General features: G+C 47.9%; 1 protein-coding gene across 3 annotated transcripts in view; it reads left to right on the forward strand.

The window, feature by feature from the left end:
• Positions 1-24,799, forward strand: part of NOL4L (nucleolar protein 4 like) — a 134,094-nt gene that overhangs the window by 80,736 nt on the left and 28,559 nt on the right. For 2 of the 3 annotated variants that reach the window (XM_087931944.1, XM_087931946.1), the window contains one exon: positions 19,974-20,118. In XM_087931944.1, the coding sequence (XP_087788070.1) occupies positions 19,974-20,118 (145 nt within the window). Of the gene's footprint in view, positions 1-18,781; positions 19,422-19,973; positions 20,119-24,799 lie in introns of those variants that run through there. The other variant, XM_087931945.1, reaches the window with a different exon arrangement.

Consider the following 24,799-nt stretch of genomic DNA (forward strand, 5'->3'; position numbering starts at 1 on the left):
TATGGGTTCCTTGGTGCTCTCTGAGGTTGGATGTTTTCTTGCAGATGTTTCATGATCCAACTAGGTAACAACAACAGTGCTAGAAGGGAGAGGGAGAAAGGGAAGGAAGGAAGGAAGGAAGGAAGAAAGAAAGAAAGACTGTGGGGTCCTTGGTGCTATCTGAGGTTGGATATTTTCTTGCAGACGTTTCACGACCCAGCTAGGGAACCTCATCAGTGCTTCAAATTGGTTTCTTAACTATGTTGGCCTGGAGTGAGACTTGTTGAATTACTGCCCGAAGTAATTACGATTTTTTTTTTAAAAAAACAAATCACTTCTACCTCAGTGCAAACGGCATTTCTGTTATATATACACAAAAGGCAGCATAATAAGTGTTGTGATCGACAATTTGTGTGAAAGCCTGATGAGGATTATCTCTCTTTGGTCCTGCCCGACTTTTGCTGCTTCTCTGGGCCAGGCGGTCTCTCCACATTTTCCAATCCTGCACTGTTTTTTTTTTTTAAATTTTCCGATGCTTCCGGCTGGTGTCAGCTTTGATGGTGTCCAGCCACCGAGTCTTCGGGGTGTGGGGCGGAGGGGCTGGTTTACTTTCACCGCGAACCTTTCCAAGCATAATTGCTTTCTCCGGCGAATTTCCGCCCAAGACGTGGCCAAAACAAGCGAGACTTTCGTCATTTTGTCTCCCAGAGTTGGGAGGGAGCTTGGAGGTCATCTAGTCCAACCCCCCTTCCCCAAGCAGGAGACCTTAAAACCATTTCTGACAGGTGACAATCCAGTCTCTTCTTGAAAGGCTCCAATGATGAAGCTCCCACCACTTCCAAAGGCAAATTTCTGTTCCACCGGTTGACTGTTCTCACTGTCAGAAAATTCCTCCTTATTTCCAGGTTGAATCTCTCCTTATTCAGTTTCCATCCATTATTCCTTGTCTGGCCTTCGGGGGCTTTGGGAAATAGCTTGACCCCTTCCTCCTCCTCTCTGGGGCAGCCCCTCAAATATTGGAAGATGCTCTCCTGTCTCCCCTGGTCCTTCTCTTCCCTAGATCAGCCGTGCCCAGTTCCTGCAACCGTTCGTCGTATGTTTTAGCCTCCATTCCTCTCATCATCCTGGTTGCTCTTCTCTGCACTTTTTCTAGAGTCTCAACACCTTTTTTATATTGTGGTGACCAAAACTGGACGCAGGACTCCAGGGGTGGCCTTACTAAGGCTTTACAGAGAGGTTTGAGCTGCAGGGCCGGCTTGTTGGCCCCCTTTGCTGTCAGTGGGGGAAGTCTGGCATGAAGGCAGAAGGTTGAGCCTGCTGGCATCTTAACAAGGTTATCAGTTAACTTGAGATAGCCTGCCAAGGCCCAGAACTCCACAAAAACATGCGTGCCACTGATAGGCTACCCTCAAATAAACACTTCCAGTTGCATTTCAGCAGTTTTACAGAAGTTAACAGAATAGCAAGGGTCGGAAGGGACCTTAAGGGGTCTTCTAGTCCAGCCCCCCTGCTCAAGCAGGAGACTCTTATGGAATTGCAGAATAGCAAGGGTCGGGAGGGACCTTAAGAGGTCTTCTAGTCCAGCCCCCCTGCTCAAGCAGGAGACTCTTATGGAATTGCAGAATAGCAAGGGTCGGGAGGGACCTTAAGAGGTCTTCTAGTCCGCCCCCCCTGCTCAAACAGGAGACTCTTATGGAATTGCAGAATAGCAAGGGTCGGGAGGGACCTTAAGAGGTCTTCTAGTCCGGCCCCCCTGCTCAAACAGGAGACTCTTATGGAATTACAGAATAGCAAGGGTCGGGAGGGACCTTAAGAGGTCTTCTAGTCCGCCCCCTGCTCAAACAGGAGACTCTTATGGAATTGCAGAATAGCAAGGGTCGGAAGGGACCTTAAGAGGTCTTCTAGTCCAGCCCCCCTGCTCAAGCAGGAGACTCTTATGGAATTACAGAATAGCAAGGGTCGGGAGGGACCTTAAGAGGTCTTCTAGTCCAGCCCCCTGCTCAAGCAGGAGACTCTTATGGAATTACAAGAATAGCGAGGGTCGGGAGGGACCGCTGGCTGAGGAATTCTGGGAGTTGAAGTCCACAAGTCTTAAAGGGGCCAAGGTTGGAGACCCCTGCTCTAAGAGGAACCCCAGGCTTAAAAGCAGCAACCCCCCATCCCCTGAATAGCCTCTCCCTCTCATCCCCCCCACCCCCCGCCGATTGGACATCCCACAATCCCCCCCCCGGCCTCACTTTCCAACCAATCGGCTCCCAACAATGGGAAGCTTTTCCTAACCGTCGTAAGCATGAATCGGTTGGCAAGCGTCCGGCTTTTGATCGGGTGGCCACGGTAGATCATGGCTACCAAGGTCATAAATGGGAACAACCGTCATAAGTCACCCTTTCTCCCCTCCCCCCTCCCAGTGCCATTGTAACTTTGGCCACTAAACGAAACTGTTGCAAATCAGGGACTAGCTGTATTTCTCAGCTTTTGCCGGCCGGGGAATTCTGGGAGTTGAAGTCCCACCCATTTTCAAGCCACCAAGGTTGAGCAATGGGGCGGCAGAGGAAATTATCTGTGTTTTGATGTGCCTACTCGACTCCTTTGGGACAGAGAGCGTGGCGCAAAGCCTCCCGCTGGCGTGCGGTGGACGCCGTAACCATCTCGCCCGCCCCCCCGAAGGTGGCGCTGCCGTTCTTGGGGTACGAACCCCCGTCTCTTTTGAGCTGCCATTTTACAACCGAGGCTGGCAGCTGAGTTATAAATCCCGTTTCTGACTCCCCAAACACGATAAAACCCCAAACGCAAAAGATTCCTTTAATTAGGATTGTTGAAAGCCCCGGCAAAAAAAATTCTCTCTCACCACCGGCTAACAAGTCCGTCCGTCCGTCCGTCCGTGAGATGAATAGTTGTCTGTCATGTCTATTCATCTCCGCCCCCGGCCTTTTATCCCCGGAACCAGGGTGGGGCTACGCTAGCAGCGGTGGCTCTTCCGTCCCGAGGACCGGCCCATAGATTTCCACTTGCTCTCCTCTCCTCTGCCTTCTGCGTATCTACGCGTCAAGGCATTGTACCCGGCTGTTCCTCCTCTTCCTCATCAGCCACCTCCAGACCTGGGGGCTGTTAATTCTCCATCTGAGAGGTGATGGACGGCCCAGGCTGTGCCTCTGTCTCTCTCTCTCTCTCTCTCTCCTTCTCCCTCTCCTCTCTCTCTCTCTCTCCCTCTCTCCCTCTCTCTCTCTCTCTCTCTCTCTCTCCTCTCTCCCTCTCCCTCTCTCTCTCCCTCTCCCTCTCTCTCTCTCTCTCCCCAGCCCCATTCTCTCTTTCCCCTCAGAGCTCTCAGGCTGACCCCAACTCCCACTCCTCCTCCTCCTCCTCCGATTCGGCTTCCAGACCGTCTCAAAGCGAAGCAGCTAGCATGGCATCCCTGGCATTTCTCCCCTGGCAAAGTCAACGGTGCCGTTTGCCCCCACGAAACACACACACACACACACACGATAGATGCTGCTGGTCCCCTCCCCATCATCTCTGGCATCGAGAGGGCATGGCTAGGAAGTGTGGGCTGGCACGGGAAGAGATCCCCCGGGGGAGGAAGGATGAGTGGTTATGACAAGGCGTGGCAGCTGGCGAGGGCAGGGCTGAGCTGGTAGTGACAGGCAGCCTCGGGATGCAACAAAGACACACGACAGAGGTCAGCCAGGTTGGGAAGCCGGTTCCTCCGCTGGGCAGCTCACCCCGGGGTGACGTTTTCTGCAAACTAACCATGGTTTAAGCCACCTGGACGGCAAGGAAGGCCGAGGAAGGCCTGGCACCTTGTGGCATTGATTGGCTCGTTTCAGCTTAACTTCTCCCTCCTTCGGACAGTCCGTGGGGATGCTGGATTCACTTAACGGTGGCGTGATTCGCTTAATGACTGCCATTGCTTTGCCTAACAACCGTGGCACAAAGGTCGGGGCAAAACTATCACCTGTCTCACTTAGCGGCAGAAATTTGAGGGGGCACCATCGTGGCTGCACGTCGAGGATTAGCCGTACAAAAATATAGATAGCCCTCGACTTAACAACAATTTGTTTAGCGGCCGTTCGAAGTTGCCACGCCGCCAGGAAAGGTAACTTACGACCGTTTTCCCACTGTTACAACCTTGGCAGCATCCCCTCGGTCCCGGGGTCAAAGTTCAGGCAGCTTGGCCACGGACTGGTATATTTATGACATACCAAGGTCACGCAATCCCCTTTTTGCGACAAGCAAAGCCGACGGGGAAGCCAGATTCACTTAACAGCCGTGCCCCTGGCTCAAGAGCCGCAGCGATTCGCTCAACAGCGGTGGGAAGTAAAACGGAGCGATGCTCATTTAAGCAAGGGTCCCGCTTAGTGACAGAGCTCATTTGTGGCCGTACGTCGAGGACTAACCGTGCCGACCCAGATTGCTGATGGATTCTAAATTGGGAGATATTGGGGGGTTCACTGGAAGTCTCTTTTCACCAGGGCAAAATTACATTGAATTACATGATGCTAAATTACAGCAGTGGTGAGTGTGAAGAATTCAGGTCTAGGAAAGAGCAGAAAGTTTTATGTCAGGATTCCGGCAGTTGCCCCATTTAAATCCTGAATCTTGAGCCAAACTTCCAAAGCTTCCAAAGGATTTATTGGGAGTAAACATGCCAGCATTGCCTGGGTTTAGCCCGACTCTGTGACACATATTTCATTGTCACCCTTGACCCTGGTTTTCCCTCCGCCCCTTTGGGTGTATCGTAATTCATGTTCTCCAATGGGACACCTCCATAGCCAAAAGTCATCAATCATGTTCTCCAGTTAGAATTTTGGGTGGCAGAAACTTCGGTCACCTAGAAACTACCTTTGAAAACATTTATGGAATGCAGTTTCGGTTTTCAAGCTGCCGCACTACTCCCTTTCCTTTCTGTTGGCCACTCTAAAAAGACCCTAGAAATATTTTATGAGTTGACACTTTTGTCACAACCCTCGGTCATTATACCGTTCTTCGACAGAGCATTTAGGACGGGTCTCCAACCGTGGCAACTTTGAGACTTGTGGACTTTAACTCCCAGAATTCCTCAGCCAGCCAGGAATGATAGAGTTGGAAGAGACCAGAAGGATCATCTAAGTCAAGGGTCTCCAACCTTGGCAACTTTGAGACTTGTGGACTTCAACTCCCAGAATTCCTCAGCCAGATTCTTGATTTAGAGAGCTGGGGTGAGGGTTGGTCACTTAACCAAATGCTTCCGTATAAGACACAACATGATGCTCAATTTAGATACAGCGTGATTTTTGCGGCAGAAAACGTCTGTCACTTAGTTACTATCTTTGAAAAACTATTTATGGAATGCACTTCTGGTTTCCAAGCTGCCGCACTGCACACACACACACACCCCGTCCCTCTCTGTTGGCAACTCTAAAAAGACCACATAAATATTTTATGAGTTGACATTCGGCTCCCCTCACTTCTTGAAGGTGACCTGTACAACACAAAAAGAAAACAAATTTATTGCAAGCGTAGGCCTCAGAAATGGGGTAGGGTCTCCTGCTTGGGGAAGGGGGGTTGGACTAGATGACCTACAAGGTTGCTCCCAAAGTTTGTTAATCTGTAATCTGATGCAGGATGCTAGCTTAGTTCCAGACCGTTCTTGACTTAACGACTACAATTTCCATTGCTAAGTGGGGCAGCTTGTTCAGTGTGCCGTGCCCAATTTTACGAGTCTTACAGTGTGACTTGACTTTACAGCCTTAAACATCTCACTGCGGTCATTAAGTGAACCACATTAGCCCCTTGTTAAGCGTATCTGGCTTCCCCTTTGACTTCGCTAGTAAAAATGGCTGTCAAAGGGCCCCTGAGAGGCTGCAACCGTCCTAAGTACATGCCAGTTGCCAAGCATTCGAATTTTGATCTGGGAATTGGAAGTCCCACAAGCCAGGCGGGCTGGGGAATTCTGGGAGTTTAACAGAATCACAGAGCTAGAAGGGACCTTGGAGGTCTTCTAGGTCAACCCTCCCCTCCACCCCCTCAGGGAGTCGAAGTCTACGGGTCTTAAAAGTTGCCGAGGTTGGGAGGCCCCTGATCTTCGTTGGCGGGAGAGGGAGAAATCAGCCAATCTTAAGAGAACGGGAGGGGGAAACAAATGGGTTCAAATTTCCCCTTGGGGGCTTGAGGAGGAATGAGGATTGGATCAGGGCCACGGTTGCCTTCCCACGGCACTCACAATCCGGGTTAGTTGCAAGCTGAAGCAGCTGTGTTTGCCCAAGGCGGTTCGGCGGTTTGAAAACTTGGAGGGCACCGACGGGTGGGTTGGTTGGCTTGGCGTAAAAGTGTGTTGCCCAAAACGCAGCCTGTGCAAACAAGAGAGGGTGGATTAATTTGGATTCGGGCTGGGCGTAGAGGTAGCTACAAAGCCTTCCCCAATAAAAAAAAAATAATGAGCAAAGCTTGTAGAATATTGATAGTTACCGATGGCTGACTTCAATAGGCGCTGTGACGATTCCAGAATTGGAGGGCTGTGCTGGCTGGGGGATTCTGGGAGTTGAAGTCCACCCATCTTCAAGTTTAAAAAATTGAGAAACAGTGATATATAGAGATAGGATTAGGAGTAGAGTAAGAGTAAGAATAGAATAGAATAGAATAGAATAGAATAGAATAGAATAGAATAGAATAGAACAGAATATAGAGAAGAATAAAACAGAACATAGAGACTAGAGTAGACTAGAATAGACTAGAATAGAATAGAATAGACTAGACTAGAATAGAATAGAATAGAATAGAATAGAATAGAGAAGAATATATTATATAGAGAAGAATAGACTAGAATAGAATATAGAATAGAATATAGAGAATAAAATAGAATATAATAGTGAATAGAATAGAATATAGTGAATAGAATAGACTAGAATAGAATAGAATAGAATATAGAGAAGAATAAAATAGAATATAGAGAATAGAATATAGAATAGAATATAGAGAAGAATAAAATAGAATATAGAGAATAGAATATAGAGAAGAATAAAATAGAATATAGAGAATAGAATATAGAATAGAATATAGAGAATAGAATATAGAGAAGAATAAAATAGAATATAGAGAATAGAATAGAATACAATATAGAGAAGAATAAAATAGAATATAGAGAATAGAATACAATAGAAAAGAATAGAATATAGAGAAAAATAAAATGGAATATAGAGAAAAATAAAATAGAATATAGAGAATAGAATAGAATAGAATAGAGAAGAATAGAGAAGAATAATAGAATATAGAGAAGAATAGAATAGAAAAGAGCAGGGGTAGAGCCATAGGCTCACTCAGGAATTCTGGGAGTTGAAGTCCATAAGTGATAAAAGAGCCAAGCTTCCCTACCCCTGGAATAGTGTATAGGGAAGAATAGAATATAGAATGGAATAGGAATAGAACAGAATAGAAGTGGAAGGGACCTTGGAGGTCTTCTAGTCCAGCCTCAAGCTGGAGATCCTCTACCATTTCAGACAAACGGCTGTCCGGTCTTTTCTTTAAAAGTCTCCACTGATGAAGCGCCCACAATTTCTGGTGGCCAGCAGTTCCACTGGTTAACTGTCCTCCCCGTTAGGAAGTTTCTCCTGAATCCCAGGTTGCTTCTCTCCTCGATTAATTTCCACCCATTGCTTCTCGTCCTGCCCTCAGGGGCTTTGGAGAATAATTTGACCCCCAATTCTTCTTCTTCTTTGGGGCAGCCCCTCAAATACTGGAATCCTGCTCTCATGTCACCCCTAATTCTTCTTTTCTCTAGACTGGCCAAGCCCAAAACCTGCAGCCGTTCTTCGTATGTTTTAATCCTTAGGCCTTTGATCCTCTTCGTTGCTCTTCTCTGCGCTTTTTTCCAAAGTCGCAACCTCTTTTTTGTGTCGTACAGTGACCGAAATTAGTTGCAGTGTCCCCAGCTACTACATAGGTAGCCCTCCACCTTACAACCACAAAGGGTGCAAAAAGTCCTCTAGCTCAGCGAGACAATGTATTTATTTATTTATTTATTTATTTTATTTTGATTTGTTAAGCGATTATAAGATAACAGGTATAAGTATATACATAATTATGAATACATGAAATGGGTACATATAAGAAAAATAAAAAGAAACAATAGGACAGGGATAGTAGGCACATTGGAGCGCTTATGCACGCCTCCTACAGGCCTCTTAGGAAAGGGGTGAGGTCAATAGGAGACAGTTTAAGGTTAAAGTTTTTGGGGTTTGGGGAAGAAACCACAGAGTCAGGTAGAGGATTCCAGACATTGACCACTCTGTGGCTGAAGTCGTATTTCCTGCAATCGAGTTTGGTGCGGTTAACCTTGAGTTTGTATCTATTGTGTGCTCTTGTGTTGTTATGGTTGAAGCTGAAGTATTCATTGACAGGTAGGACATTGCAATGTATGATTTTATATACCATACTTAGATCGGACCGAAGGCGGCGTAGTTGTAGGTTTACTAGGTCTAGAATTTCAAGTCTGGTAGCATAAGGTATTCTGCAATGAGTAGAGGAGCGGAGAACTCTTCTCGTGAAATATTTCTGGACTTTCTCAACTGTGTTAATATCAGATACGTAATGTGGGTTCCAGACGGATGAGCTGTATTCGAGTATTGGTCTAGCCATCATTGTGCTTCCCTCCCGCTTTTCATGCCCTCGTCATTAAGCAAATCCACTTGCAGCAGTTAACACCCCGGTTGTTAAGTGAGACGAAATCCGTCTTCCCCGCCAATCTTTGCTGGCCAGAAGATCGCAAAAAGCAGGGAAATCACGGTCGATAAATGGGCTGTTGTAAGTCAAGGACTGTTGGGGGTGGGCGGGGTGGGGGATCCCACCAGGGGCTTCTCTGCCCTGCCGAGGTACCTGGAACTTTGGGGTGGCCAGGTAAAATTAGCCACCTGCCCAGGGGTCTCCAACCTTGGCCACTTTAAGACTTGTGGACTTCAACTCCCAGAATTCCTCAGCCAGCTTTGCTGGCTGAGGAATTCTGGGAGTTGAAGTCCACAAGTCTTAAAGTGGCCAAGGTTGCTGGCTGAGGAATTCTGGGAGTTGAAGTCCACAAGTCCTAAAGTGTCCAAGGCTGCTGGCTGAGGAATTCTGGGAGTTGAAGTCCACAAGTCCTAAAGTGGCCAAGGTTGCTGGCTGAGGAATTCTGGGAGTTGAAGTCCACATGTCTTAAAGCGGCCAAGGTTGGAGACCCCTATTTGAAAGTGCCCTGAACATGGACAGAGTTATTATTAAGCCTGTTTTTATAATCCAGGGTAGCCATGGCTTCTCTCGGTGCTCACTTTGCTTCCTGGTGGGCCTTCTCCAAGGTTGGTCCCTGGAGGGAGCCACAGGTGGAGAGAAGCGTTGCAGAAGGAGGCTTTGGAGGGGTGGGGGGGGGGCCTCCTTTCAGCCGTAGGCTTCTCCCGCCTTTCAGGGGCCCCCGGGACTCGGTTTTTAAACCCGGGGTCTTCAGAGGCTGTGAGGGGCTCCATCCCTGGAGGTTTTGGAGACGAGGCTTGGGCAGCCATTTGTGCTGGGTTGTTCTAAGGGAGGGTGGACTTCCAACTCCCAGAATCCCCCAGCCAGCATAGTGTAGGGTCTCCTGCCTGAGCAGGGGGCTGGACTAGAAGACCTCTAAGGTCCCTTCCAACCCTTGTTATTCTGTAATCCCGTCAGGGTCTCCTGCCTGAGCAGGGGGCTGGACTAGATGACCTCCAGAGTCCCTTCCAACCCTTCTGATTCTGTAATGCCTTCAGGGCCTTGTGCCTGAACAGGGGCTGGACTAGAAGACCTCTAAGGTCCCTTCCAACTCTGTTATTCTGTATTCTGGCGGGGTTGGACTAGAAGACCTCTTAAGGTCCCTCCCAACCCTTATTATTCTGTAATCCTGTAAGGTTCTCCTGCCTGAGCAGGGGGCTGGACTAGAAGACCTCTTAAGGTCCCTCCCAACCCTTATTCTGTAATCCCGTCAGGGTCTCCTGCTTGAGCAGGGGGCTGGACTAGACGACCTCCAGGGTCCCTTCCAACCCTTGTTCTCTAATCCTGTCAGGGTCTTCTGCCTGAGCAGGGGTCTGGACTAGAAGACCTCTTAAGGTCCCTTCCAACCCTTGTTATTCTGTAATCCCGTCAGGGTCTCCTGTTTCAGCTGGGGGCTGGACTAGGCGACCTCTTAGGGTCCCTTCCAACCCTTCTGATTCTGCAATCCCTTCAGGGCCTCGTGCCCGAACAGGGGGCTGGACTAGAAGACCTCCGAAGGTCCCTTCCCGCTGTGTTATTCTTCGATTCTGTGGTCTCTAATGAGAACCGTGGGGGAGGGGGGGTGTTTCCTCCCGGTGTGGCTCCACCACAGCCCCCCCAAACTCCCCCAAACCCCCCTCCCGGTGCGCCTGGCGGCTGATGGCTCCTCATTTATGTCTCCCGCCAAGCTCCTGTGGCACCAAACTCCCGAGTCTCAAGGCTTTTGCAGCCACTGCCGCCGCCACACCGTCTCATAAATTCCCGGAAATAACTCCCTGCAAGGAGCATCTGGGGCAGTGCTGGGGGGGAAACGGACCTGGGTGCTGAGGGGGAGATCTGGGGGGTCTGGGTGGGAAGTCCTGGCTTCCTGCCTGGTTGCCAGCAGATTTGTCCGCAGCCGCCGAGAGGGCAGGAAGAGGAAGAGGGAGCTGGTTTTTTGGAGAGGTTTGCTCGCCTGCCCTAAATAAAGGGGTGGGCTCCTCCGAAGAAAAGCAGATCCCCCCGGGGGGGGGGAAGAGGAAAGGAGGCCCAAGCGAGCGCCTGACGCCCCCCCACACCCCTCTCGGCGCTTCCAGGATCCAGGACCAGGTTGGGATCTCCTACTAGGGGGAAAAAGCAGGAATAACCCCCCCCCACCAGGCAGGGCATGTGCCAAAGTTTTTGCCCAGGGAGGGGAAGGGGAAACTGAGGCAGGCATGGTGTGTGTGTGTGTGTGTGTGTGTGTGTGTGTGTGTGTGTGTGTGTGTGTGATGGGTGGAAGGGATGCCAGGGGGAGGTCCGGGGCAAGAAAAGGAAGTTTTTCTAAGCCTTTGCAAAATGCCGGGATTTCGGAACGACCCCTGGAAGCCCGAGGCAAAGGAAGCATCTCTCGTTCCTCCTCCCCACCCACCCAAATTTGTTGGTGCAAGCACGCACAAGTGTGCAAAGGCTGGGGAAAGCGGGGAGAGGAGGACTTTGGGGAGCCAGCCATTCCCTCTCGAAGGCCTGATTTGGGGGGAAAAAAATAAAATAAATAAAATAAACTCCAGATTGTTTCTGAAAGGCCAGCCGTGACTTCCTCCAGTTAGTTAGTTAGTTAGTTAGTTAGTTAGATAGATAGATAGATAGATAGATAGATAGATAGATAGATAGATAGATAGATAGATAGATAGATAGATAGATATGAGAGAATAGATGAGAGAGAGAGAGAGAGAGAGAGAGAGAGATTGTTTTGGAAGTTCATTTTGATTTCAAGGGCTGAGAGCGAGAGAGTCTCGTGCCTCCTCACTCCTCCTCCCCAGCTGGAGGAAGGTTCACGGCTGGCTCTCCGGCCGACCCTCCTCCGGATGGCAGGAATGGTGCTGGGTGGGCGAGGATGCACCAAGGCTGGATTGTTCAAGGTCTAGGAATAAAGAGGAATATCTTGTGAGTCAGGATTGAAATGGAGAATGCTTGGGGCGACTCTGAGCGGGCTGGTTTTCTTCCAGAAGTCTCAGGATTCAACCAGGGAACATCAGCAGTGCTAGAAGGGGAGTGGGATTTGTGGAGAGGAGGAAGAGGGAGAGGGAGAGGAGGAGGAGGGCTGTGGGGTCCTTGGGGGTCTCTGAGCTTGGCGCTTTTCTTGCAGACGTTTCATGGCCCAACTAGGTAACATCATCAGTGCTAGAAGGGAGAGGGGCTTGTGGAGAGGAGGAAGAGGGAGAGGAGGAGGAGGAGGAGGACTCTGGGGTCCGGGGTCTCCTTCGCATTTCTTGCGGTCTCTGATCTCGTGCTAGAGAGTGGACTTTTCTTGCAGATGTTTCTTACATTGGCCCAACTAGGTAACATCATCAGTGCTAGAAGGGAGTGGGATTTGTGGAAGAGGAGGAAGAGGAGAAGAAGAGAAGGAAAAGGAGGAGGACTGTGGGGGTCCTTGGTGCTCTCTGGGCTGGGTGGTTCTCTTGCAGACCTTTCATGACCCAACTAGGGAACATCATCAGTGCTAGAAGGGAGGGAGAGGAGAAGGAAGGAAGGAAGGAAGGAAGGAAGGAAGGAAGGAAGGAAGGAAGGAAGGAAGGAAGGAAGGAAGGAAGGAAGGACGGACTGTGGGGTCCTTGGTGCTCTCTGAGCTTCGCTGTTTTCTTGCAGACCTTTCATGACCCAATTAGGGAACATCATCAGTGCTAGAAGGGATAAGGGTTTGCAGGGAGGAGAGGTTGGAAGAAGAAGAAGAGGAGCAGGAGAAGTGGAGGAGGAGGAAGAGGAGGAGAAATGGAAGAGGAAAAGGATTCCCCCCCCCCAGATTTTGTTCTATTGTATTTTATTAATTTTATTTGATTCTTATTAGCTTTTTGTTTTTTTTATTTTAAATATGGTTTTACATTCTGTAATCTGTCTCAATAAATAAAGGAAGAGGAGAAGGAGGGGGAGAATGATTGTTGGGGTCCTTGGTGGACTCTGAACCTAGTGCCTTTCTTGCAGACGTTTCATGACCCAACTAGGTAACATCATCAGTGCTAGAAGGGAGGGAGATTTGTGGTGGTGGTGGAGGAGGCGGAGGAGGGGGAGGACTGTGGACTCCTTGGTGCTCTCGGAGCTTGGTGGTTTCCTTGCAGATGTTTCATGACCCAACTAGGGAACATCATCAGTGCTAGAAGGGAGGGGAGAGGAGAAGGAAGGAAGGAAGGAAGGAAGGAAGGACGGACTGTGGGGTCCTTGGTGCTCTCGGAGCTTGGTGGTTTTCTTGCAGACATTTTATTACCCAACTAGGGAACGTCATCAAGGCTGGAAGGGAATAAGGTTTGGGAGGGGGCAGGAGGAGGAGGAACTGTGGGTTCCTTGGTCTCTGAGCTTGGTGCTTTTCCTAGGTAGCATCGTCAGTGCTAGAAGCGAGTAAGGTTTGCGGAGACGTCCTTGACACTCTCTGAGCTTGGTGGTTTTCTTGCAGTTGTTTCATTACCGATGATCCAAAGGTGCCCTTTTTTTTCCCCCAAAGACAACTGGACTTCCTTGTTTTTTTCTATGAAGACATTTCACTTCTCATCCAAGGAGCTTCTTCCGTTCGGACTAGGATGGCGAGGAAGGGAAGGATTTGTATTCCTTGCAGACCTGCTGGTTATTTGCATCCTTTTAGCGGGTTGTTGAGGCCACTCGGATATTTATCTGTGGTCCTCGGGGTCACCCGAGTGGTTCAAAATGGGTGTGGAGCCTCCTTGGCTGTGTTGTAGACTGGAGGGAGATGATTATAGAATAACAAAGAGTCGGAAGGGATCTTAAGAGGTCTTCTAGTCCAACCCCCTGGCCAAGCAGGAGACCCTGACAGAATTACAGGTCGTATCCCCTCCCCTTCTGTTGAGTGTGGACCTAGGTGGCCTCTTGGACGTAGAGCAGGGGTGTCCAACCTTGACAACTTTAAGACTAGTGGACTTCAACTCCCAGAAGTCTTAAAGTTGCCAAGGCAGCTTTGCTGGCTGAGGAATTCTGGGAGTTGAAGTCCACAAGTCTTAAAGTTGCCAAGGCAGCTTTGCTGGCTGAGGAATTCTGGGAGTTGAAGTCCACAAGTCTTAAAGTTGCCAAGGCAGCTTTGCTGGCTGAGGAATTCTGGGAGTTGAAGTCCACAAGTCTTAAAGTTGCCAAGGCAGCTTTGCTGGCTGAGGAATTCTGGGAGTTGAAGTCCACAAGTCTTAAAGTTGCCAAGGCAGCTTTGCTGGCTGAGGAATTCTGGGAGTTGAAGTCCACAAGTCTTAAAGTTGCCAAGGCAGCTTTGCTGGCTGAGGAATTCTGGGAGTTGAAGTCCACAAGTCTTAAAGTTGCCAAGGTTGGACATCCCTGACGTAGAGCATCCCTTGGGAAGGATTGCAGACTTCCATCCCCCCCGCATCCTCTCCTCCGCACGCCATCCAGTCAGAGCCGGAGAAGCTTCTCGGAGGAGGAGCGAAACCTCTTCCAAGAAAGTCCAGTTGCCTCCTGAAAAAAAAAAAAAAGCAAGCTCCTTTGGGACCACCGTGACCTGGATGACGGAGACGCTCCGTAGATTTTACTACGGATGGTAACTCTCCCGTTTGGGCCTAGGAACGTCTGCGAGAAAAGCACCCAGCTCGGAGAACCCTCCCCCCCCTCGTGGCTCAGAGAGCCCACCCTGGTGGGGAAGAGCTTCAGAGGGAGGGGAGGCCCTTTGCATTGGGTGCGGCTTCTCGGGGGGGGGGCTGGAAGCTTTTGGGCAAGAGGGGGCTCTGGTTCCCCATCCCAATCATTGGAGGTTTTTAAGAAGAGAACTGGAGAGCTATTTTTTTTTTCTGAAATGGCACCAGGGCTTCCTGCCTGAGTAGGGGACTGGTCTAGAAGACCTCTTAAGGTCCCTTCCAACCCTTGTTATTCTGCAATTCTGTAGGGGGTCTTGTGCCTGAGCAGGGGGCTGGGCTAAAAGACCTCTTAAGGTCCCTTCCAGCCCTTGTTATTCTGTATTCTAACGGGGTTGGACTAGAAGACCTCTTAAGGTACCTCCCAACCCTTGTTATTCTGTAATTCTGTTAGGGTCTCCTGCTTGAGCAGGGGGTTGGACTAGAAGACCTCTGGGGTCCTTTCCAACCCTTGTTATTCTGTAATTCTGTCAGGGTCTTCTGCTTGAGCAGGGGGCCGGACTAGACGACCTCCCGGGTCCCTTCCAATCCCCTCCTTCTCCGTTCTGCGTTCCTTTTTGCCTCTTCCGCTGCCGCCGGCAGTTTTGCAATCTCGTGGCTGACCTTTCCAGCTCTGGACGCCGTCCAAGGCCTTCGCCTCCGAGCTGGAGGGGGGGGGGCAGGGAGGGGCGGGGAGAGAGAGGGAGGGGGAGGGAAGAGGGTGAAATGTGAATATATCTCCTCCCTTGCGAGCCGGCTTCTGCCTGCCGGAGTGGGAGGCAGGAATGCAATCCATGCCCTAGGAAGCGCGTGGCAAGGGATGCCAGGCGAGGAGGCTCCCCTCGACCTTTGAGAGGGCGGGGCCACTTCTTCCTTCCTTCCAAGCAGGCGAAAATCCACCAGGGCATCCGGGCTGGGCACCAACTGCTCGCCCCGGGACCTGAACGTGGGAGCAGAGGCCGAAAATCGGACCCGTCCGGGAAGGCTAGAAGGGAGACTGACGGCTCCCGCTCGCACCCCGGTGCGCATGAGGCCGATCTCCACCCTATGGTTTGCCCAGTTGGCAGCCCCGGCTCGGACGCAATATTATTCAGAATTCTTCATTGGGTTAAATCCGGGGGTCCCCCAACCTTAAGGCTTGTGGACTTTGACACCCCGAAGAAGTTAAACCCGCATCTCTTTGGAGCCCAGAAACTTGGCGAAGTTTAGGAATGGTGGTTCCCCAAACTTGGCCCCTTTTTAAGGCTTGTGGACTTCAACTCCCAGAATTCTCCAGCCAGCATAGTTGAGGCTGGGGGGGTGGGGGTGGGGGATTGTGGGATGTCCAATTGGGGGTAAGAGGGAGGGGCTATTCAGGGAAAGGGGGGTTGCTGCTTTTACGCCTGGGGTTCCTTCTTGGAGCAGGGGTCTCCAAGCTTGGCCCCTGGAGGACTGGTGGACTTCGATTCCCAGAATTCCTCATCCAGCACAGCTTAAAGTCTCTTGCGATCCCTTCCTCTGCCAATCTCTCCTTTTGGGGAGATGGGAGAAAAAGAAACAGACGTGGCTGGCTGGCTGAGGAATTCTGGGGGTTGAAGTCCACCAGGCTTCAAGTGGCCAAGGTTGGAGACCTCTGGGTTAAAGGGTTAAAAAGAAAGAAAGCTTGGAATTTATAAAAAAGTCAATGGAGTAAAAAAATGGAGGTACCTTAAGATATATATATGAATAGATAAACTTACAAACATTAAATTAGATCCTGACAAATTCTGCAGTGTTTTCTAATTGAACTTAGAATAATCACTCAGGCTTCTGTGTTAGGAAGGAAGTAAGGGAGGGAGGGAAAAGAAAGAAAGAAAGAAAGAAAGAAAGAAAAAAGAAAAAGAGAAAGGAAAGAAAGAAAGAAAGAAAGAAAGAAAGAAAGAAAGAAAGAGAGAAAGAAAGAGAAAGAAAGAAAAAGAAAAAGAAACAGAAAAGAAAGAGAAAGAGAAAGAAAAGAAAGAGAGAGAAAGAAAGAAAGAAAGAAAGAAAGAAAAGAAAGAAAGAAAAGAAAAGAAAGAAAGAAAGTGAAAGAAAAAAAAAGAAAGAAAAAGAAAAAGAAAAGAAAGAAAAGAGAAAGGATAAGAAAGAGAAAGAAAAGAAAGAAAAAGGAAAGGAAGGAAAGAAAGAAAGAAAAGAAAGAAAGAAAGAAAGAGAAAGGAAAGAAAGAAAGTGAAAGAAAGAAAAAAGAAAAGGAACAGAAAGAGAAAGAGAGAGAAAAGAAAGAAAGAAAGAAAGAAAGAAAGAAAGAAAGATAGAAAGATGTTTATTGATGCTCACATTGTGTAAAGGCCTTCATGTGAACATTCTGGAATGGGAGAAGAGAGGTCATTATCAGTTTTAGCAGCTCATATCATGAGACAAACCACCCTCCTAGCTGGAGGTCTCCAAGAAGAGACTGGAGCGCCATTTGTCTGAAATGGGATAGGGTCTCCTGCCTGAATATAGGGGGTTGGACTAGAGGACCCCCGAGGCCCCTTCCAACTCTTGTTATTCTACGTTCTATGTAGAACGTTCGGTGGGGTGTTAGGAGGCTTCCGTCCTCCCGAAAGAGGGTTTGGAAGTTTTCTAGTGAAAAGAAGCACTGGGGGGTGGACACGATAGCGGGGTTCCAAAATTTGAGGGGCTGCCCCAAAGAAGAGGGGTGGGGGTCAAGTTATTCTCCAGAGCCCCTGAAGGCAGGACAAGAAGCAACCGGTGGAAAGTAACCCAGGAGAGAGAAGCAACCTGGGATTAAGGAGGAATTTTCTGACAGTGGAAAGAATTAACCGGTGGAACTGCTTGCCACCAGAAGTTGTGGGTGCACTGGAGATTTTTAAAGAAAAGACTGGACAACCATTTGTCTGACATGGTCTAGGATTTCCGGCTTGCACGGGGGGCTGGACTAGAAGACCTCTTAAGATCCCTTTCAACTCCCCCTGTTCTATTTATCCCCAAAGCACCTGTGTGTGCAGGACAAGAATTAATGAACGGAAACTAACCAAGGGGAGAAGCCATTTGGAATTAAGGAGAAGCTTCCTATGAGCGAGGACAATTAACCAGTGGAACTGCTTGCCACCAGAAGTTGCGAATGCTCCAACACTGGAGGTTTTCAAGAAGAGACTTGTCTGACACGGTCTAGGATTTCCTGCTTGCGCAGAGGGTTGGACTAGAAGACCTCCAGGGTCCCTTCCAACTCTTGTTACTCTGTTAAGGGCACCCACAGAGCACGTGGAAAGGTGTTTGCGAGGAAAGCAGAGTCCCTCAGACGACGACGCATCCCAGCAGTGGGCAGGTGCCAGGCAGGTGCCAGGATTTGGGGCGGGCACAGGGCTGCGGGACACGGATGTTTTTATTTTAACTTTGTTTTTTTAAAAAAATGTTTTATAATGTTGGCTTTGTAAGCCCCTGGATTTGCTTGGCTGACTTAGTAAATTAGCTAGAGATGTACTTACGGTAAACGAACTGAATTGTTACTAAAGGATATGTGTACACTGCTACGATATCGCTGTAAAACGTGAGAACTTGTTTCTCTTTGTGAAATTGTTTTTTTTTTTTGAAACTTGGAATAAACCGAATTTTAAAAATAAATAAAATAAAACAAACCCTTGGAACTCTTGCAAGCAGCCCCAGCTTGGGGTATAAACCATCCGGTGAAAACTCTTGGGTCAACCTGGCTGCTCACAGCCTCTTAATGGGCCGCGTCCGTCCGCCAGCCTTTTAAAGTTTTTTTTTTTTTTCCTGCTCTTCCCCCGTCGGCTGGCATTTCCCTGGTCATTCCCCTGGTCAGCTTCCCCGTGACGTCCATGCTTCTCATCTGGATGCTCCGTGGCAGCTGATCCGGATCAGGGACGCTTTTAAAAATGGCTCTGGGCCGGGCGGGCTTTTGAAAAAAACAAAACAAAACATATGGCTATTTTTTAAATTTGCTTTTTTTTTTTTAGCTAGTTGAGCGGCTGCCGTAACCAGGCTTTTAGGGACGAAGGTGTAAACAGCTCGGTTACAAAGGCTGTTAAGATGCACCTTTGTAGACAGTTTAGCTCCTTTTCTGTGATTACCTGGTCAGGTGCCAGCACCTTCCCCCTCTAGCTAGTTCTCTCCTCTCTCCTATCCATTTTTATCTTTCTCTTCTCTCTCTCCATCCCTCTTCCTTCCTTCCGTTTTTCTTTCTTTCTCAAGCTAGTTCTCTCCTCTCTCTCCCTTTTTATCTTTCTCTTCTCTCTCTCTGTTTCTCTCCTCTTTATCTATCTCTTTTCTCTCTCCATCCCTCTTCCTTCCTTCCTTTTTTATTTCTTTCTCTGACCTCTCTCTCTCTCGCTAGTTCTCTCCTCTTTCTCTCCTTTATCTTTCTCTCCTTTATCTTTCTCTCCTCTCTGTCTCTCCTCTTTGTCTATCTCTTTCTCTCTCTTTCACCATTCCTTCCTTCCTTCCTTCCTTCCTTCCTTCCTTCCTTCCTTCCTTCCTTCCTTCCTTCCTTCCTTCCTTCTTTCTCTGACCTCTCTCTAGCTAGTTCTCTCCTCTTTCTCTCCTTTATCTTTCTCTCTCTCCTCTTTGTCTATCTCTTTCTCTCTTTTTCACCATCCCTTCCTTCCTTCCATCCTTTCTCCATTTTGTCTCTTTTAGCTAGTTCTCTCCTCTCCCTTTCTCTCCCTCTATCTTTTTATCTCTTCTCTTTCTCTCCTTTCTTTCACTATATCTTTCTCTCTCCCTTTCTTTATCCTTTTTCTTTCTTTTCTCTCTCTCTCTTCCTCTGGATAGTTCTCTCTGTTTCTCTTTTCTCTTTCTCTTTCTTTCTCAATTTCCTCTCCCTCCCTCTCTTTCTTGATCTATCTTTTCTTTCTCTCGTTCTGTTTGTCTAATTCTCTGCTCTCTCTCTCTCTCTCTTTATTTCTTTATCCTTTTTTCTTCCTCTTTCTCTTTCTCTCCTCTCTCTCTCCCCTTCGTTCCTTTTTTAAAATCTGATTATTGATATTTGGCGGCCCAGCCAGGCCTACGAAGCAGCCATCTTCCCAGCTCGTATATCTTCCCGGCTCCCGGAGCAGAGATTCTCTCCCACGCTTTGGGTTATCAGCCCCGCAGCAGCAAATGGATGCCGTCGTCGTGGAAGAGCAGCGAAGGGCCGAGGGCTCACCTGGCTGCTGCGAGGAGGAGGGAGGCCCTCAGGTGACCGCCCCCCCCTCTCTTTCCCTGCCCTGTGGTGACAGGTTCCTCACCTGCCTCCCGGGATCGTTCAAGAGGCCAGGCAGGATGGAAGAAGAGGGCTTCGAACTCTTTGCCGGTGTTGGGAGGGGAAGCTGGATTGGGGAGGGGTGCGTGTGTGTGTGTGTGCGGGCGTGTGCGTGCGCTCACCTTTCCCTCCTCTTCTTCTTCTGGCCTCGCAGCCTAGATAGCCGGCTGGCCAGGATGCCCGGATGGAGGGGCGTGGCAGGGAGCTACAACAATCTTGGGTTTTCCCCTTAATTACTTTCTGTTCTGCCTTTTTCCTTCTCTTTGTGTCTTCCAGCTGAGATTTTTTGGGGGGGGGGTGAGGAGAGGGAGTGGGGAGAAGGAAGCTGCTACTGGGGGAAGAAGAGGAAGAGGGGGAGGGGTCCTCCACTCCTCCCCACCGCCACCATCCCCTGGTTTCTTCCCCACTCCAAACCACCCTTCCTTCAGTTTAACCCTTTCTCCTTCTTCTTCTCCTCCTCCTCCTCTCCCCGGTTCCCCCCTTTCCAGGATGAGACCTCGGTGAGCAGCAGCGAGGAGTTTGACATGAATGACTCCACATGGATGTCAGCTGATCAGCAGCTCCAGGCCAGTCTCAGCCCCCCCCAGGAGGAAACGATGCGAAGCCCCCAAAATATCCACAGCCAGGAGGATGGTGAGTGAGAGATGCGCCCCCCCCTCCCCCCCTCCCCCTTTCCCTCCAAGCCGAGGGGTGAGGGGTCCCAAACCGGCCCCAGGTTTGCCTTCGACTTGCAAAGTTAAAAAAACATCCCCGAAAAAAGCGACCAGGCCTCTCATTTAGGGCCGTGCCAGCGTTTACGACCGTCAGTCAAAATTCGGACGCTTGGATATGTAATATTTTTAATATTTAATATTGGTATTTAAGGTGGTTCCAAGCATTTCCCTCACCCCTCCACACCCCACGGGTCCTGGGGTCGCCGTTGGTGACCTTTCCAGCTGGCCTCTGACAAGCAAAGATGGGTGGAGGGGGAGACAGACTCACTTAATGACCCTGCGTCTCACTTAACAGCTTCTTAACAAACATGACAAGAATGGGTCCTAAACTTGGGTGTGACTTGCTGAACGACTGCTTGGCTTAGCAGTAGAACTGCCTTGTGATGCCATTTGTTAGTCATAAGTCAAGGAATGGAATGGAATGGAATAGAGGATAGAATAAGAATATAGAATAGAATAGAGTAGAGTAGAATAGAATAGAATAGAATAGAATAGAATAGAATAGAATAGAATAGAGTAGAGTAGAGTAGAATAGAATAGAATAGAATAGAATAGAATAGAATAGAATAGAATAGAATAGAATAGAGAAGACGAGAGGAGGAGGAGAGAAGAGAAAAGAGAAAATATGGAATGGAATGGAAAATAAAATAGAAAATAGAAAGTGAATAGAATAAAACAGAACAGAAGAGAGAATAGGAATAGAATAAATAAGGTAAAATAATAGAAATACAATAGATAATAAAAATAGAATAGAATAGATAATAGGAATAGAATAGAATAGGATTAGAGAGAAGAGAAATAGAAGAGAAATATGGAATAGAATGGAAAATAGAATAGAAAATATAATATAATAGAAAATGAATAGAATAAGAATTCAGAACAGCCGAACAGAATAGAATAAACAGAGTTTGAAGGGACCCTGGAGGTCTTCTAGTCTAACTCCTGCTCAGGCAGGAAACCCTATATACCATTTCAGACAATGGTTGTCCTGACTACCTTGAAGCTTGTTCCACCTAAGCAGATCAGAGGTGATCCTGCAATTAAAAGCTTTAAAAACCCTTATTTCTTCGTGCAAAGAAGCAAGTTGGAGATTTTAGTGCAGTGAGAGAGGGATACACACACACACACACACACACACACGCACACGCACACACAAACACTCATGTGGTATCTGCTGGCCGTTCTGATTAAAACTTAAGCCCTCGACTTAAAGACCACAATTGAGCCCAACATTCCTGTTGCTAAGTGAGACTGCCATCGTAAATACAAGTCAGTTGCCAAAACGTCTGAATTTTGATTATGTGACCACGGGGATGCAGTGACGGTCGTAAGCGTGAAAAAAAAACCCGGTCATAAGTCCCTATTTTTCAGGGCCAGTATAACTTTAAACGGTCACTAAACGAATTCTTGTAAGTTGAGGACTATCTGTTGCTACCGTGACTATATTTTCTCGGAGAAGATAAAGGAGAATCCTGAAAAAAGCAGCCAACTTGAAAGAGGGTTAAGAATGACAGCAGAAAACAAAACGAAAGGAAAAACAGAATTGTTCGTGTTTGTAATTTTGCTTCGTGAAGGGAAAAATTCAAGGGTCAAACCGAGAAAAGGTACGCAAACAAGCATTTTTCTAACCAAAGGCCAACTTTCTGAAATAAAAGGATAATAATAATAATAACTACTGAAGGCTTTATTTTGGCTGCTCAAGAACAAGCCTTAGCCACAAATTGCATGAAGGCAAAGGTTCAGCATGTCACCACCAACAGCAAATGCCGCTTCTGTAATGAGAAAGCTGAAACAATTGACCATTTAATCAGTGGGCGCAGCAAAATTTCACAAACTGACTACCTAGAACACCATAACTGAGTTGCTAAAATCATTCACTGGAAACTGTGCCAAAAGTTTGGATTTTGAGTATAGTAACAACTCCTGGGACCACCAGGTTGAGAAGGTTCTGGAGAATGAAAAAGTCAAGATCTTGTGGGACTTCAGAATTCAGACTGACAGGCACTTGGCCCACAACACACCTGACATAACAATAGTTTGAAGAGAAAAAGGTTTGGTTCATTGACATTGCAATACCTGGTGAGGCACGAATTGGAGACACGCAGCAAGATTAAATCACAGGGTATCGGGACTTACAAATTGAAGTTGAGCGACTTTGTAAAAAGAAATCGTGTGTTATCCCAATTGTGACTGGAGCCCTTGGAGCCAGACCTGAAGGGCTGCCTCGCTATTTGGAAATCCTGAATTTACCAGACTTGAATACCCCGATTCTATAAAAATACCACCCTACTTGGAACAGCTGATAAGCTCCAACGCTACCTGAACAGTTCCTAGGTCCTTGGTTAGGACTCGAGCTGTTGAGCTACCAACCAGCCCCAAAGGCTGTGAATCTCACTAAAGATATAACAACAACAACAACAATAACAACAATAACAGCACATTTGGTCACAGGAGGGATCAGCACAGCTGAAGCTAGATGGGGTCTCTTCAGGCTACAGAAGGAACGGGGAAACTAATAAGAAATTGTGCAGATCAGGAAAAAAAAAGAGTCTTCATTTACTCTGTTCTTTGATATATTATATTTAGAATATATAGATTGGAGTTTTTCTGGCAGGCAATCCTCGGAAAGTAATTCCAGAGCTGCAATGCAGAGGTGTTATTTTCAAAAATGGACACAATGCAATGACAATAGCAAAAATATATATATATATATGCTGTTTTGTGCTTTAATGCACTGTTTCTCAGACCTCTGGTGCACTGGGTGGACTTCCAACTCCCAGAAGTTGATCCACCCATCTTAAAGTGGCCAAGTTGGAGAAGGATTGTTGTAACCCTTCCAGAGTTTTGACAGCTGTAGGTTCACACAACACTCTGAATGTGAATGAGACTGGATTGTTGTTGGTCTTTTGAGGACAGACCAGTGTGGTTGTGCGAATGAAGCCTGGCTGGGGAATTCTGGGAGTTGAAGTCCGGGCATCTTAAAATTGCTAATGTCGAGAAACAGTCTACAACAACTGAATTCAGAGATTCTGGATATGATTGTGAAGGGCAAACCAAGTTTCCGCCAACACTTTCTATCCACATTTTATTAAAAGGGGAAACTGTTGTTGGAAAAGAAGCTACCAGATTCCTTCCCAAACTGTGATTCAATAAACTAAGGATTAGCATAGGTCTAATTTTCTCCACCTCTGGCTTTCTGAAAGTGGGTTCAGAGTTGCCTTGAGCAGCGTGATAGGCAGCGAATAATTTTGATAAATAAACGAGGTATTTGCCGTGAGGTGGACAGCGCATAGATTTGATGAGAAACACGACGACTGTGGCAAAAGAAAACAGAGGGAGTTCCAATAATAATAGGTGCCTTGGGTGCAATCCCAAAATATCCCACTGGAATATTATCGGCACTGACAAAATTCTCCATCGGTCAATTGCAAAAGTCAACTTGACTCGGAACAGCTTACATCCTGCGACGAGACCTCTTATTCCCATCAAACGTCCACATCGGCCTATCCCAGTTCTTTGGGAAGGACTCTATAGGTAGGTAAAAATGCCAAATTGAGTTGGAACATCTGGCTGACTGTGCGACGAACCGTAATAATAATAATACCATCGGCATTGACAAATTCACCACCTGTCAATTGCAAAAGGCGGCTTGACTCGGAGCAGCTTACATCCTGCAATGAGACCTCTTAATCCCATCAAATGTGTCCACATTAGCCCATCCCAGTTCTTTGGGAAGGACTCTATAGGTAGATAAAAATGCCAAATCCACTTCAAACATCTGGCTGACGAACCAGAATAATAATAATACCCTTGGCATTGACGAATTCGCCACCAGTCAATTGCAAAAGGCAACTTTGGTTGGAAGAGCTGGCATCCTGCAACAAAACCTCTTAACACCGTCAAATGTCCACATCGGCCTCTACCAGGACTCGATAGGTGGGCACAAAATGCCAAATCCAGTCCGAACATCTGGCTGACTATAATCCTCTGCACCCCGCAGTTTGCCACATCCTTCTCCAGCTTGTGTTTGCACAAAGGCCTGATGAAAAGAATCAAGTTTGAAGACCCTGCTCTCTGAAGAAGGCTGTGACATTGAGAAAGATGGATGAGAAGAAGAGGATGACCAGTGGTCATTGACCACTGTGTGAAGAGGGATTCAACTACAAGGTCTCAGTTTCTGCCGTTCACGTGCTATTAGGGCTAACCCAAGGGTGATGGGGGCACCATTAGAAGATGCGAAGGACATGGTTGGAGACAGCTCACCCTGGAGAAGTTCCATCCATATAAGTGACACTTGCTCACTAAGAAGTGACACTCGCTCATCCTCAATCCACGTCAAGACCAAACTCCTTTGAGAAGGCCAACATGTTGGAGAAGGTGGAGGAGAGGAGAAGAGAAGAGAACCAGCAGCCAGGTGGGTGGACTCAGTTCTGGTGGGGATGGAGACACCACTGGAAGACTTGAGAGGCCAAGTTGAGGTCACCATGGAGAAAAATCTACCTATATGGCCACCAAGAGTCAACTGTGACTTCATGCTTGAGGGCACATCATCAAGGGTGACAGTATATAAGAGCATGCAGTGGAGGTGGGATCACCATTTG

Source organism: Pseudonaja textilis, chromosome 3 (genome assembly GCF_049901715.1).
Source record: "Pseudonaja textilis isolate UNSWEBS1 chromosome 3, rPseTex1.2, whole genome shotgun sequence".
Classification (NCBI taxonomy): domain Eukaryota; kingdom Metazoa; phylum Chordata; class Lepidosauria; order Squamata; family Elapidae; genus Pseudonaja; species Pseudonaja textilis.